Source organism: Hylobates moloch, unplaced genomic scaffold (genome assembly GCF_009828535.3).
Source record: "Hylobates moloch isolate HMO894 unplaced genomic scaffold, HMol_V3 SCAFFOLD_8, whole genome shotgun sequence".
In the NCBI taxonomy this organism is placed as follows: Eukaryota; Metazoa; Chordata; class Mammalia; order Primates; family Hylobatidae; genus Hylobates; species Hylobates moloch.
This window is the reverse complement of record NW_026652283.1, coordinates 99,638,432-99,653,959: the sequence shown is the minus strand read 5'-3', so window position 1 is coordinate 99,653,959 and position 15,528 is coordinate 99,638,432. Positions and strand designations below refer to the sequence as shown.

Below are 15,528 nucleotides of genomic sequence, written 5' to 3'. Positions count from 1 at the left end.
GAGGGAAACTCTCCCTGCAACTTAATTATTTTACAGTTTACTCAAAAAGTAAACAAATCTTTTACTATCTCTTCTTAATAATACACAAAATTCTTGTTCTAAGGAGAAAACCAAGTTTTAGTGTATTATCAATACTAAAGCTAATTTTAATAAAACGTTATGACCAAATCTGTCCAATCTCAATCAGCTTTGACCTCACAAAATAAGATTTCCATAAACCTTTTATAAGCTTTTGTAATTTTCTATTAAAAATGATCAGTATTCTGAGAAAACCCTGTGGCAGCATAGGGGCACGGACTGTGGCCTTACATCACTGTGCTTTTGATGTTAATGCTCGATTTTTAGAAAAACATATAAATAATTTCTAATTTTAGACAACTTGAACACACACAAAATTTCTTTCCCAAGATTAATCTTCCACAAACCCTCTACAACTTGCTTAAAATGTTTTGCCACTACCTAAGCAAAAATTCTATGGATAAATACATAGGTATTTTCCTGATCAGAAGACAGCTGTTTTCACTAAACCAACAATATTAAACTAATCTTAAAGATTTACTCAAATCATGTGAACTAAAAGGCACTTGAGCGGGTTTTGAGACAGGATAGTTCCCTTGGTACCTTTGTGGGACTCATGAAGGGGTGGCTCGGTTAGGCAGCCCACAGCACTCAAACCCCTCGTGGGAGGGTTAGCACACAGGTGAGCTGGTGCAGGAGCCGGGGCGAGTGCCTTTGGGTGCCTGCAGGAACAAACACGGTACAGGCCCATGGCAGCGCCTAGGGGTTGCCTACGACCCCTGGAGCCCCAGAGGATGTGTGTTACGGTGTGGTCCTTTAGCTTTGTTGTCCATGGATGGCTTAAGTGTTGAACAGCTCAATGGGGAGTTAGCGTGACAGCCTCTTCCTCCTCACCTCAGTTTTTGTCCGGCATCCAGGAGGAGTGAGGTCACAGGAACTATTTGGAGGGTGGTGAATGCAGAGGATTTTATCGTGTGGTGGAAGTAGTTCTCAGCAGGAAGGGGAGCTGGAAGGGCAATATAGTGGGAAGATACTCTTCCCCTGGAGTTGGGCCATCTGTGGCAGAACTTCTATGAAATTCTGCTGTCAAGCCATCCCTCTGAAGTCAAGCTGCTTCTCTTTGATATCCAGCTGGTTCCTCTTTTCTCCTTCCCTGCCAGTGGAGCTTGGAGTTTTTATGGGTACAGGGTGGAGCGTGGGGCAGGCCAGGGTGGTTTTGGAAAAGGCAACATTTGGGTGGGAAAACAGAGATGTGAAGTTCTCATTTAGGGCATTGGGTCCAGGCTTGAGGGTGGAGCCCTTGCCAGGGAACCACCCTCTTCCACCCAGTATTTCCCTGCCTCCTGTCTGTATGTAGTTTCTATTTTTCTGATAAAATATTTGATTTAACCACTTACATTTTCTTTAAGACAATTAATTGGAGGTTGTTCATATATGTTGGCAGTAAAATGTCACATACACATGCCACATATAAACATATAGACATACAGGACACATAGAAGCAAATTTTGTATTAATAGCTTTATAAGGTTCTCCAGTTGCCAGTTTGCAAATAGTTTCTTTCCTCTTTAGACTGTCAAGCCCTAAACAATTATTAGCTAGGCTATCCTAAATTTACAATCGCAAAAACATGACTCTTAGGTGAAAATTTACATCCCAAAGGCACAGAACTTAGATCTCTACACCTTTATTTACCGAGACAAAGAAGGGCATAGGTAAGGGCCCAGTCAAGATAAGATTACCAGTAAAAATATCTTAAAAGTTAAGGTTGGTTTTATAAACTTTAAGGCACTGTTTTTCCTGTCATAAAAGTTTCTAGCAGCATAGGTAGAGCAAGGCAGATGCTCCTACAAATGGAGATTTCCTTTATTTATGTAAATTTATTTGACAAAGAGTTTCAAAATAGCCACCTAAATGCCAGAAAGTCATATTTTGGAGACCAATCTAGTTAGATAGCTGGTATTTTCAACGTAGCTTATGTATTGATTAGATTCCTAACCTCAGGGTTGAGCCCTTTAATGAATAGCAAAATGAAAGCATTTGCAGTTTTTGGGGACTAATATTTACATATGTGAAAAGCAGGCAGTGCACCTAGATATTTAAAATTGAACGATCCCACTTTTACATTGAATCCTGGGTCTCCCAGAAGAGAGAAATGCCGCAAGACCGGGGTATGCAATGTTTCCACAATGCACCTCACTACAGACTAGTAGTCTCAAGACTAGTAGGTGACCAGTGCCCATCAGCCCACTCTGTGATCAGACCACCCTCCCACAGGAAGAGTTTCACGCCTTGAGGGGAAGTGTTTCCTCCACCTTCAAGTGTTCAAACCTGTCTTTCTATCTAAACACCGGAAAAAATGAGTAGCCCCGTACATTTATAATCATTCACTGCAACTGATTTCAGCTACTTCAGAAACCACAGTTTTTGCCAGTGACTTGGCAGCCATTTCACACACAAAATTCAAGTTGTGTCTCATAGTACAGAGTAATCCCTGGTAACCTAAAAGCTAAAGAGATCCGTTACTACTTCTAACAGCTCTTGCAAATCTTTATTATTAGACTTAGTTATGGAAGTACGATTGCCCATAATTATACTTCCTTTTTGAATGATAAAAAAGACCCAGTGAGAGGAATTTTGGTCACCCAAGAAGAATGTTTAGATTTGTCAATTGAGCAGAGCTGTGAAATCTGACCAATTTTAAAGATTACAAATTTTTCACTTAAGCCGTAAGATTACACTTTTTCTTTTCAGAGAGAAACTATTTTTTCCCCGACCAAAATTTTAAATGAGATAAAAGATTGAAAACCCCCTTTTTTTTTTTTTTTTTGAGACAGAGTCTCACTCTGTCACCCAGGCTACAGTGCAGTGGCACAATCTTGACTGACTGCAACTTCTGCCTCCCAGGTTCAAGGGATTCTCTTGCCTCAGCCTCCCGAGTAGCTGAGATTACAGGCGCCCACCACCATGCCTAGTTTTTGTATTTTAAATAGAGGCAGGGTTTCACCATGTTGGACAGGCTGGTCTGAACTCCTGACCTCAAGTGATCCTCTTGCCTCAGCCTCCCAAAGTGCTGGGATCACAGGCGTGAGCCACTGTACATGGCCAAAAGATGGAAAAACTCTAAGAATTAATTCAAAATAACACTGGCTCAAAAAGAAAAAGTCAAAGTCACAAATCTGCAATCAGCAGAAACTCTAGAGAATAACAAATGGAACTCCTATCTTACAGTAGGGCTTCAATTCCAACCATGTTGAGGCAGGAATGTGTGCAGTTTCGGTAAGTGAATTGGTCTGAATCTTCGACCAAGAATGGAGCATTCAAATCTGAGGAGGGCTTACCCAGTTGAATGACCTCCGTTGACTCCAGTGAGGTCAGATGAATGAAAGTTATGCTCATATCAGGGCTCCAGCTGTCAGTAAAGCACTGAAGAGAGAGATCACTGAAAGTCTGCTTCAGGTCCCATCTGAGTCACCAAAATGTCAACCTTAAATAACATAAGTACAGAGATTATTTGAGCTCAGAGCTTGAAGATGGCCACCCAGGAGCCTAGATTCATGTTGCCCTGAATATACGGTCCAATTGGCAATAGTTACAAGTGGGTCTTTAAAGGAATAAAGAAGAGAAGTTGTTTATCAAGAATTTTGTTAAAATAACATAAGCTATTAATTGGTTATTCATTGCTCTTTGTGTCAAAAGTGCTAGGAATATGAAGATAATGAGTGAGAAAGCTGGTCAGGAACAAAATGCCTTAAACAATTGCCCCCAGGCATGGGTACTCAGGGGAGAGACAGCCAAGACTGAAGCCCTGTACTTAAGTCTCTCTGGGCCTGATAAATGTTGCATATCTCACATAGTTGAGCCTGATCTGAGCTATTTTTCTTTTCTCAATAATATCTAGGAATGAAATATGGCTGTAGCTAGGAGATTGATTAAAGTGGTAATGTATTCCAGAGTCATTAATGGTATGACTTTTCTACACTTATACTTGATTTTCACTTTATCTCAGATTATTTATTTAAGTTTAATTTTCTGCCATTTCTTTATGAAAATTCCTTCCAGAAACATTGGTCTGGCTAAAAAAAATATATGTAGATAATTATGCATCTATATGAGTAGATAGATGATTGTCCCAACTGGGGATAATCAGGTAATCCAAGTGAAAGAAGTAGTTTCTAGATGGAGTATAAGGCAAACTTTATTTCTTACATGCTTCTTGAAACACACAGTCTTTGGGATAATTTTTTTACTCCTCTGCTGTTGATAGCTTTATGGCGTAGGCATCAAGATGCTGGCCAGAAGCAGAGTTTCACTCCAGATGATTCTACTGAAGAAAATTAAGGAGTATTTACAAAACATTTACAGAAGCAGTGTTAAGGGAACTGAGGTAAAGGCAAAGAGACGTTGATGCTCCCAGAGAGGAGCAACAGAGGGAAATCTTTACCACCCTGAGAGCTCAAGGAGCAACCAGAGGGGTGTTTCCAGAGTTCAGTGAGAGCCAGAGCCTCAGAGGAGGGCCTGCTTGGAAGGACTATAGACAGGGAGAGATGCAACCCCTGCTAGACAGAGATGCCAAAGCAGGGAGACAAAGAGGGAAAACCACTCAGATTTCTCTCTACTCTTGCCTTTTGAAGTTCTTTCTTTCAAGCTTCCATAGGCAGAACCCAATGGAAAACCAGGAAACAAAAGAACTAAGATTACACAGTCGATTTAAGGGTTACTTCCTTGGAGCGTAGAGCAAGACAGAGAGGACATTTAGGAAAGGGTAAGCAGAAATACACCGCTATCCTTGTATAAATTAAGTTAAATAATTTTTCTTTTCTCCTAACTATTAAAAATAAAGAAAGAATGCAAGTTCAGTGATAAATAGCACCTACTATTTTGCCTTAGGATTGGCAATTGATACAGCTTGGTAGGAATAATGGCAAAGTGGCTTCGTTTAAAGAACAAAACTACTCTTTTACTCTGTTCCATGGTTGCTGTGATGTCTCTTTTTCTGACACCAAATGTGTGGGTTTTTCTGACATCAAATACCTTATTTTTGCATATTGATTCTCTAATTCTCTGACATCAATTGGATGTCCTACAATTTAACTCAGTTTTGACACAAACTACCTGTTCATCATCAGACTCCACAGGTGTAAGGGCTCAGTTCCACACCAGCTGCAAATGGACTGCCCAGGTGTATAGTCCATTCTCATACTGCTCTGAAGAAATACCTGAGACTGAGTAATTTATAAAGAAAAAGAGGCTTCATGGACTCACAGTTCCACAATGGCTGGTGAGGCCTCACAATCATAGTGGAAGGCAAAGGGGGAGCAAAGGCATGTCTTACATGGTGGCAGGCAAGACAGTGTGTGCAGGGGAACTCTCTGGCCTCTGAGCCCAAGCCAAGCCACCACATCCCCTGTGACTTGCACGTATACATCCAGATGGCCTGAAGTAACTGAAAATCCACAAAAGAAGTAAAAATAGCCTTAACTGATGACATTCCACCATTGTGATTTGTTTCTGCCTCATCCTAACTGATCAATGTACTTTGTAATCTCCCCCACCCTTAAGAAGGTACTTTGTAATCTCCCCCACCCTTAAGAAGGTTCTTTGTAATTCTCCCTACCCCTGAGAATGTACTTTGCGAGATCCACCCCCTGCCCCCAAAACATTGCTCCTAACTCCACTGCCTATCCCAAAACCTATAAGAACTAATGATAATCCACCACCCTTTGCTGACTCTCTTTTTGGACTCAGCCCACCTGCACCCAGGTGAAATAAACAGCCATGTTGCTCACACAAAGCCTGTTTGGTGGTCTCTTCATACGGATGCGAATGAAAGGAACTATCCTTTATGAAACCATCAGATCTCATGAGACTTACTCACTATCATGAGAACAGCACAGAAAAAAATCCCACCCCCATGATTCAATTACCTGCCACCAGGTCCCTCCCATGGCACCTGAGAATTATAGGAGCTACAATTCAAGATGTGATTTGGATGGGGACACAGCAAAACCATATGACCAAGCTACCCACATTTCTTCCCAGCAACTACAAAATGTGGGAGTACCCACAACTCCCCAATTCAGGTTTAGTAACTCACTAAAATGACTCTCAAAGCACTTTATGTTTATCAGTTTATTATAAAGGATACAACTCAAATGAAAGAAATGCAGATGGCCAAGTATCAGGGAAGGGGTGTGTAGCTTCTGTAGCCTCTCTGGGCTCACTACCCTCCTGGCATATATCAATGTCTTGACCAACCTGAAAATTTCCTGAACCTTGTTGTTTAGGGATTTTTATATAGGTTTCATTAGGTGAAACCTCTGGGTTTGATTAATTAAATCATTGGCCCTTGGTGTTTGAGCTCAATCTCCAGCCCCTCTCCAGTTCTTGGAAGTCAGAGAGGGTGGAGATGAAAGTTCTAACCCACTAATCAAGTCTTAGTCTTTCTGGTGACCAGTCCCCATCCTGAAGCTACCTGAGTGACCTCATTAGCATAAACTCAGATGTGGTTAAAAATAGTCTATTCTGAATAACAAAACATACCTCTATCACTCAGGAAATTCCAAGGGGTTTAGAAGCTGTGTGTCAGCAACCTGAGAAAAAGACTAAAGATATTTTTTATTATGTCATAGTTGCCCTGCAGAAAGCGTGGGTTAAACTGTCCCATCTGTTAAAAGGAATTGTAAATTTCAATTTTCGTGTGAAATCTCCCAAGTTTCAAATGTTGACAACCATTTCAAAATTTCCAAAATCTCTTTGCAGTCCAAATAAAACATACCTGTAGACTGGGTTTGGCCCATGGTTTCTAATCTCACATACCTGACACAGAACTTCGGAACAGGAGTTTTCAACCCTGGCTGCACACCGAAATCACCTGGGTAGCTCTGAAATCTTTGTGCCTGGGCCTCATGCCAAAACAATTAAGTCAGAATCTCCGGGGCTGGGCCCCAGAGATTGGTATTTTTGAAAGTAGTTTTCTGATAATTTTAATGTACAATGATTTTAAAAGCTTCTTATTTTGGAATAAGTTTACCTTCACATAGAAGCCATAATGATAATATAGATTTTCTATATACTGCACACCCAGTTTCCCCCATTAACACCTTAAATTACCATGGCACATTTGTCAAAATTAAGAAACTGACATTGGCATATTACTATTAACTAAACTCCAGACTCTATTTGGATTTTCCCAACTTTTTTATTAACATTCTCTTTCTGTTCCAGGATCCAGTCCAGTTACCATATTGCGTTTAGTCGTCCTGTCTCATCGGCCTGCTCTGATCTGTGATAATTTCTTAGACTTCGTTTGTTTGTTTGAGTAGTACTGGCCAGGTATTCTGAATGTCTCTAGATCTGAGTTTGTCAGCTGTTTTTCTTATGATAGGACCCCTAGTTTTTATGGGTTTTGGGAGAGAATACCACAGAGGTGAATCACCCTTGACATCTTGTATCAGGTTATATTCCATTTTTGAAAACAACTTCTTGAAGTAATAGTGGCTGGGTAGAGTGGAGCTAGCAGGACCCATCCTACTCTTGAACAGATTGAAGTACATCAGTCAGTAGAGAAAATCAGGAGGGATGACATGAGGCCAGCAATGGAGCTGCATCTCTTCCAAATAAATAGTCTCAATTGAAGGTCATGAGACAACAGTTCTATTCCAGGCTCGTCCACTAACTAGATTTTAGGGAAGCCAATCACAGTCTTCTAGTGTTACTTGCTTCATCTGTACAATATAGAAGTTGCTATCTGAGGCCATTTCCAGTCTTGAAATTATGTGATCCTCAAACTCTGGAATGTGTTTTCATTAGTCAAATATTGTCATCCACAGTTTCATTTCCTAAGAGGAATGTGTTGTAATGCTGAGCAAGATACCTCAAAATTTCTAGTTTCTACAAAAGGGCGTGTAAGGGAAGCCTCTCGGCTTCACTGTTTGGTACTTAAGACACTTGTATCCTAAGAATGTCAGGTGCCTGGCAGGAAGAAAACAAATTGCAAAAACTGAGAAGAAAATTCATCGCATTCATTCTTCTTTGTTTCTGGGACTCACTATTTTATTCCTTCCATTACAATGGATTAAGAAGGAAATGACATAATTTGTTTTTGAAATGTCAGAAGGAGTGCACAGTGTAGTACTTTAAAAAATATTTTAATGTTGACCCTGTGCATACGTAAATCTTTCCAGAAATGAGAATGACTGGCTTACAACGTTAGATACTCTAAGTTGCCAATAATTTGTACAGGACCTGTGACTGCAAAACCACAAACATTTCACAATACTGGAAACCTCTAATTAACCATAATAAATGACAGGATGGATTTGTTTTAAATACACGGTTAATAATGCTTATTGCTTTAAGACCATAAACTGTGTGATTCTCTGTGGAGGTGACAAAGGTAGGCTGCAAATGGTTTTGCAAAGTACATTTCTACCTCTGCATGTTAAGTCTGATCCAGAACATTCTACTAATATTGGATCAGCCTCTCATCTGATGTAATTTGCCTGTGGGAATTGTATTGGCTGTTAAGCTAGCTCCTCTTAGTAGCTGTTTGAAAAAAAAAAAAAGGAAGAAGAAGAAGCACAATTCTGTCGTGTGTTTCAAATAACTGAAGCCAGATTCCTAGGTACTGAGACAAGAAAGAATGTCAAACAGAACGTTTAATGTGTATTTATATTTAAACATCAGACCTAACAGAAAACCCTGAAGCTTTGTACAATGATTAGAGCCTTGTAAGATCCTAATTAATGTATTGTCAGGTGAATGGTTGGCCTGGCACTCAAGCTGTTCTGAGGGACGCAAGGGGTTTCAGGTACCGCCTAGGAAGAATAGATGCAGTTGTAGTGATTCAGTGGCCCATCTGAAAGGGACATATAAAGGCAGCTGTGTCTGGCGTGCTGTCTTTTCAGACTCACTTGATAATGCTAGTGTCAGTTTCAACTGAAGCGTGTGCCAGATTCCAGATAGCTTGAGCTGGCATTTCAGAGAGGTTAATTGTGAAACTTGAGAAGAAAATGGGCACATTCTTCCTAAGATAGCTATTCAAATATAGTCTCTTTCCTCCCCCCCCAGAGCTTTCTGGGTCTCAGTCTCACTTTTGTTCTGCTTCCACATAAAATGCATGAGGAACACTGAGCCTTTTCCCCTTGGCAGCTCCTATATTGCCATCTTTGCTGGGAGTGCTTTGCCTTGTTAAAATGTGCCCCGTGTATTAAAATGGAATTGTCACTGCTGGGTGGTGCAGCATAACATGGTTTGACACTAAGCGCCGGCAGCTACAGAAAACAGACTTTTATTGCATTTATTCTTTCAGAGACGGGAGTCTCTAAAGGCTCACAGCAGACATTCACTTAGTTAAATCTGAATGAACCCAAAGTGAACAATCTACGCTGCTGTCTTTGTGTTCATAGAAACAGCCCCCATCCAGCTTGATATGGCTGTAAAACAGTGTTAAGAAAAGACAATCATACTTAGAATACAGAAGGGAGGACTTGAGGCTTTCAAACAAGAACAAAAATATTTTAAGTGGGTGGAGTGGGTTAGCCACTTGATTTTCTTTTTTAGCTTCCTCTCTATTCCCTAAAATGTATTATGTAGAATAAACACACACACACACACACACACACACACACACACCCCTAGTATTAGTCTTCATTTATAATTCCATGCCATTTTAAGACAAAGAGAAAGGATTTGATTTGTAAGACTCTTGCAAGCAAGCTTTAGATTCTTAACTGCCTTTTATCCAGATGAGTACCCAGAGAGAGACTGAATAGGGAGGGGGCTCTGAGGCATAAACTTTGCATTCTGTAGCTCTCCTGGAATAAAAATTCCATAAAGTAACATCTGTAGTAATTAAGGGCTTACATTTCCTCTCCCATTCATGTCTCTGCTAGGAGGGAAGGTTATTTTCCCTAAGAGACAATAGTGCATCCTGTGGGAAGAGAGAAAGAACAGAGTTAGAATTCTTTTCTTCCTGGAAATGGAAGTTTTCTACTTAAAAAAAAAAAAGATAAAAAAATTGAAAGACTTACAGTAAAATGTTCCACTGGAAAGGAAACTTGAAAGAGTTAGGAAAATTGTACTTAGCTCTTCCTAAATATTTAGAATGAGGAAAGATTCCTCTTGTCTTTCTTATCCAAACATCTTCTGATATAGGGGAACTTGTGAGTGACTAGTAAACAAAATGCTGTTTTTGTTTTTATTTTTATCTATTAAAATTGCATAGTTTTTATTTGGACATCAAATTGATTCATTCTAAAGATTTTTTTTTTCAAAATAATACTTATGTGGATCCATTGGGCTGCCGGATGATATCCATACTGACCGTTAATGTTGTTAGTTTCCCACACTCTCTTGTCATAGCACGATCAGCTACTTCAATTAGGGTGAAATATGACAATGCAGATCCCTCTGTTAAAACACTGTTAAGAAGTTCAAGGTGGCAACAGCAGAACTTTAAACCAAGTGCAGGGTTGTTCTAAGTGTGGGGCTCTGTGTGAAGACATAGGCCTCATTCCTGTAAATTCAGCCCTGCTGGGCGGTAGAGATTTGTCATAACCATCAATAAAGAAAGATGCACACTCATCCCATGCTTCATAGAAATGAACATCTGAAAACGAAACTTTGTCAGAAAATTATAGCTCAAAAATGGAACTCGTTCCTGATATCATCTTCAAACTTGTTAAACAGGTGATACAGATGCCCTGACTTCCTCTCTCAGTTAACTTTTAAGAATTTCCCGGGCAAAACCTTCCACTGAGCCACATGCTTGCTCTCTCTACCACATTGTAATAAGGATGCTCACCCTCCAAGCTGCCCAGCTCAGCCCCCTGCCCTAATTACTTCTCCAAAAGCCTTTCCTAGATTCTGTGCCTCCTCTCAGCATTTCTCTCACTTCTGGGATTCCTCTCACATTTGAATTCTTATAGCTGTAATAAATATGTATAACTTACTTGACATTTGTTAACATAATTTTTTCATATCTTTTTTCCTTTGCCATGTAATATGGTCCTGTAATATGGCCATGTAATATGGTCCTGAAATACACATAAAATTTAGATGTAGGAAAGTTTTACAGCTTGAGTTGATGGGCACCATTCCAAGAAAGCTCATACTAATAACAGCAGAAAATCCAAAATTATACTTTGCCTTTTGAACACATTTTACACATTTCATACACGTTCTTTCATGTGTATGTGTGCTGTTTCTTAAATTTATTTTTGCCTCTAGTATATTCTTTGGAAGACTTAGTTTCCTTTTATCAGAATTAATCCTTAATTATTATCCTCCCCATCCAATTTTATAAAATAATAAAGGCCAGATATTATTCATTATTTGGAAAATGCTACAAATATTACTATACTTAAGATATGGTAACATTGCCAAAATTTAAATTATGTTGGTATGGCTCAAAATGTTCATGCTTTAGGTTGTATGTGAGATGCCAAAATTTGGCACAAGAATACCAGTTTAGGAATATTGATAAGATAGTATGAAAAAATAGGATATTGTCCAAAATTCAATATTGAGAAAGTATAGAATCTAAGGTTTGTGTATCTATACCTTCCTTCAACATGTAGGACCCCACCTAACTCTTTGGATGTCTTACATAAAGTGGCTTTTCAATAAAAATGTCATAATGCTGATGACTACATTACTATACCAATCAGTCCTTTAGGCTGCAAGCTGTTCAAATAAAACACATCTTGTCAACCTCTTTTGTGGAATCCATCAGCAGTATAGCTTAGTAGCTATAGCACAGGCTTTACTGTTGCACAGGTGTCAGTTCAAATCCTGACTTTACCTCTTATTGGAAAGGTAGTTTATCTGTCTAAGCCTCAGTGCCCTTATTGATATGAATGACAATAACAAGACTTACCCATCAGGTTTGCTAATTCATTATTCAACAGACATTTGTTGAACACTTTCAATTGCCAAATATTGCTGAGTGAATTAAGATAATGCCTCAGGGTTTCCTCTGAATGAGTGCTCAGAACAGAGCCCTCCACATAGACACCTTTCAAAGAGTGAATAATACTTTCTCAGCATTAATGAGTTTGTGATGTTCTCTTATCAATCTGGTCATCGTGGTCATGACAAAAGTTGGCACTTAGGGTACATTTCTCAAATCAAGTATTTCTATGGCTTTCTTGTTTTCCTTTACTTCTTAAGTTTATTTTTCTTGACAACCCTATATGACCTCTGGTTTACCTTTTTTTCCAGAATGGAGTCTACTGAAAAATGTGAAGTGGTAATTCAACATTTTAATGGAAAATATCTGAAAACACCACCAGGCATCCCAGGTAAGAAATGTCACTAATAAGTGACTAAATGATGCCGAGGCTTAAATTGCTCTTATTAGAATAAGTACATGGTAAAGCCCTTGTTGATCACTGCAGAGTTGGGGGGTTTGCTTTTATTAATGTGTATTTTTAAATAATACTGTGTAGCAACTCATCTTTCTCAAAAGCTTTTTGGTAATTCTCCTTTGGCTTTTTGAATCTCTGCTGCTAACTTTCTAAAGTGGATTAGAAGAAAACCATAGCAAAGAATAGTTAAAGAATGATGTGCCGGAAGTGATAGAAGTTTATGACTCATTATTAATATTAAAATTCCAATTTCTAAGTTACAAAATATCCAAACAATGATATTCACAATGAATCCCACAAATCGATGCCAGCCCTGAAACATTTCTTACCAGTCCACGACAGGAAAAGCACAGAAACCGAGAGAAAGCATTTAGAAATGAGTATAGCTATTTGATGATGTCATGAAATCTGAGTGCATAATTTTCTTTTACAAAAATATCAGTTACTGACAAAGCGGAAATTTTAGAAAATACTGTCCATTTATCAGAGCTAGTTTGAGAAGCCCCAATCTGGACTATCCCAGGGCATTTCACACTTCCCAAGGCAAAATTCCTAAGGTTTTATACACATTATAAAGTGTTCTAACTTTATGCTAGTAAGAATTGCATTAAACATGAAATAATTGGATTTATTATGTGTATCAGAGCTACAAATGCCAGAACTTGAGGTAGTAGTGTATGTGGAAGGTTTTACTATTAACTAAGTAAAGTTTTAAATATAATTCCAATATAAAAAATTAACAATGGAATGAAGTATTAAACTAAGAAAAATCACATAAAGATGCATCTGAATAAGGCAGGTTGGTTTATTTGTTGGTCTTTTATATACAGTTATTTTCAGAGGAGACTAAGGTGACTTCTTCCATCTTACAATATGTGACTTTCATCTTTTTAAGCTTGATTTCAATAGTGTTAGCTGTATAATGCATCTACTATTTAAAACCAATCAGAGAGTTCAGAGGTTGAGCATTTTAGTTTCTTAAAATATATTCAGTTTATAGATAAGAAGAAACATATACAAAAAGAGAAATATTTTTGTGGAGGGTTTTGTAATGACTTGCTTTTTTTAAGGAGGATGTCAAGAATGCAGAAAGACCCTTCAGACAGACACTTTCATAATCTGAAAATCTAAAGTAGCTGATTGCTGGCTAATCAGTGAGTCAACATACAGTGAAGACTGTGCCTTGATTTGGTTAGCTTCCATGTGTAACGTTCCCTTGGGAACTGACTGCATTATGATCCAATTGGAGACATATGGTGTTGTTAAGAAAAGAGTTAGCAGTTTTCATCTCAGCATGTTAGCTGCCCTTGCATTTTAGCAGAAATACTTTTTTTTTTTTTGTATAAACAGACATTTTAAGACACTTTACTCAAACCCGTCATCGAGTAAAGGAGTTGCATTGTTTGTGGACTTTCCTCTTATTTGTCCTATTTTATCCAACAGATACCTATCTATATAGAAGTTGTTCAAACTAGGTGTAAATTATATAATTATATAAAAATAAAAATGAGCACACTCTGTAGAAATTATGAATGATTCAAGTTTTAGCACAAGTCTCAATTTTTTGATTTGTTCAAAAAATTGGTATGTCAAAAAGACGTATTGAAAGCCTTCTTGCCCTGACTGATTTGAAAGTATTTTATTTGGTTTTCCCCAATGAACATATTGCTGACTAATACAATTTAATGCTGAAGACAAAGAAAGTCACTACAAATCCCCAAATGTCTGGGCATCCTTCCAGAATATGCAGGCTGTGATATTAACCTATCTAATATCATAGCTACACCCAATGGAAACATCGTGAATAGCAGGAACTTGGTTATGAGTTTTCTCACTCATTTTTATCTCCTGGGAACAAGAAAGACAAAATAATTATGTTCAGTTATAAAACTCTTAGGAGAGATAACTGTATGCTTCTGAGATTTCCACTCATCATAATAGAACTAAATATACAATATTGATCATCATCAGTGCTTGAATCTGCTTATTTATAAATTACTTTGAAATTTAGAGTTGAATAAAGGCTTCAAATGCTAAGTAAAGACATTTAATCTTTGATACTTAAATTAGGTGTGGAAGAAAAGAGGATATAATACAACATATGGGTATTTTGCAAGGTAAAGTAGTAATTTGCCCTTGTTGAGTATAATTACTAAGTCATGACAGGCATAATTACAATTTCGGTATATGCTGTCTGCCTTTATTGGTCCTCATTACTTATTACCTGGAAATAGCTGAAGTCTTACTTTCAGAAATGTATGTCTTAACCAATATTTGATTCCATATTTAAGACAGGGAGTAGGATATCACTATGAGCTATGGCATCAGATATTCTTACTTTTTTTAAGTGGCCAATTTCCTAATCTTTTTTATTACTTTAGAGAGTGTGTCTTTGCTTTTGAATATACTCAACTATAATTAGTGTAACCCACTAAAAACTAAAATACAGTTTTTAAAATCTGAAAAATCTCAGTGTTCTGGCTTATCAAGATTTGACATATTTGAATTCAGAAGTTTGTGGTTTCATAGAACTGCACATTGATTGTTTAAATACATTGCTTTAAGGTCTTGTAGATGAGGGACTCACAGTGATCCAATAATGATGACCTGAGATCCTCGGGTCTTAAGAAAGCTGTCGAAAGATTGAATATTATGTCAATCATCTTCTTCTCATACTAGGGCCCTATTGTATTAGTTTGTTTTCATGCTGCTGATAAAGACACATCCAAGACTGGGCAATTTACAAAAGAAAGAGATTTATTGGACTTACAGTTCCACGTGGCTGAGGAGGCCTCACAATCATGGTGGAAGGTGAAAGGCATGTCTCCTATGACGGCAGACAAGAGCAGAGAGCTTGTGCAGGCAAACTCCCCATTTTAAAACCATCAGATCTCATGAGACTTATTCACAGTCACAAGAACAGCACGGGAAAGACCTGCACCCATGATTCAATTTTCTCCCACTGGGTCCCTCCCACAACACATGGGAATTCAAGATGAGATTTGGGTGGGGACACAGCCAAACTATGTCGCCTACATTTAATGCAACTCTAAGCAAGTACAGAGCAATTGGTGCCATATTCATGCTGTCTATCTCTCTGTTTAGGGACAGTGTGGGGAAAATGTGCCTGTGTTATTGG

The 15,528-nt window shown here is 38.3% G+C and overlaps 1 protein-coding gene across 5 annotated transcripts in view; it reads left to right on the top strand.

Annotated features, from left to right (window-relative positions):
- The window catches only part of RBMS3 (RNA binding motif single stranded interacting protein 3), a 1,191,227-nt gene that overhangs the window by 940,887 nt on the left and 234,812 nt on the right, over window positions 1-15,528 (top strand). For all 5 annotated transcript variants that reach the window (XM_032162240.2, XM_058442835.1, XM_058442834.1 and 2 more), the window contains one exon: window positions 12,244-12,323. In XM_032162240.2, the coding sequence (XP_032018131.1) occupies window positions 12,244-12,323 (80 nt within the window). The remainder of the gene's footprint in view (window positions 1-12,243; window positions 12,324-15,528) is intronic.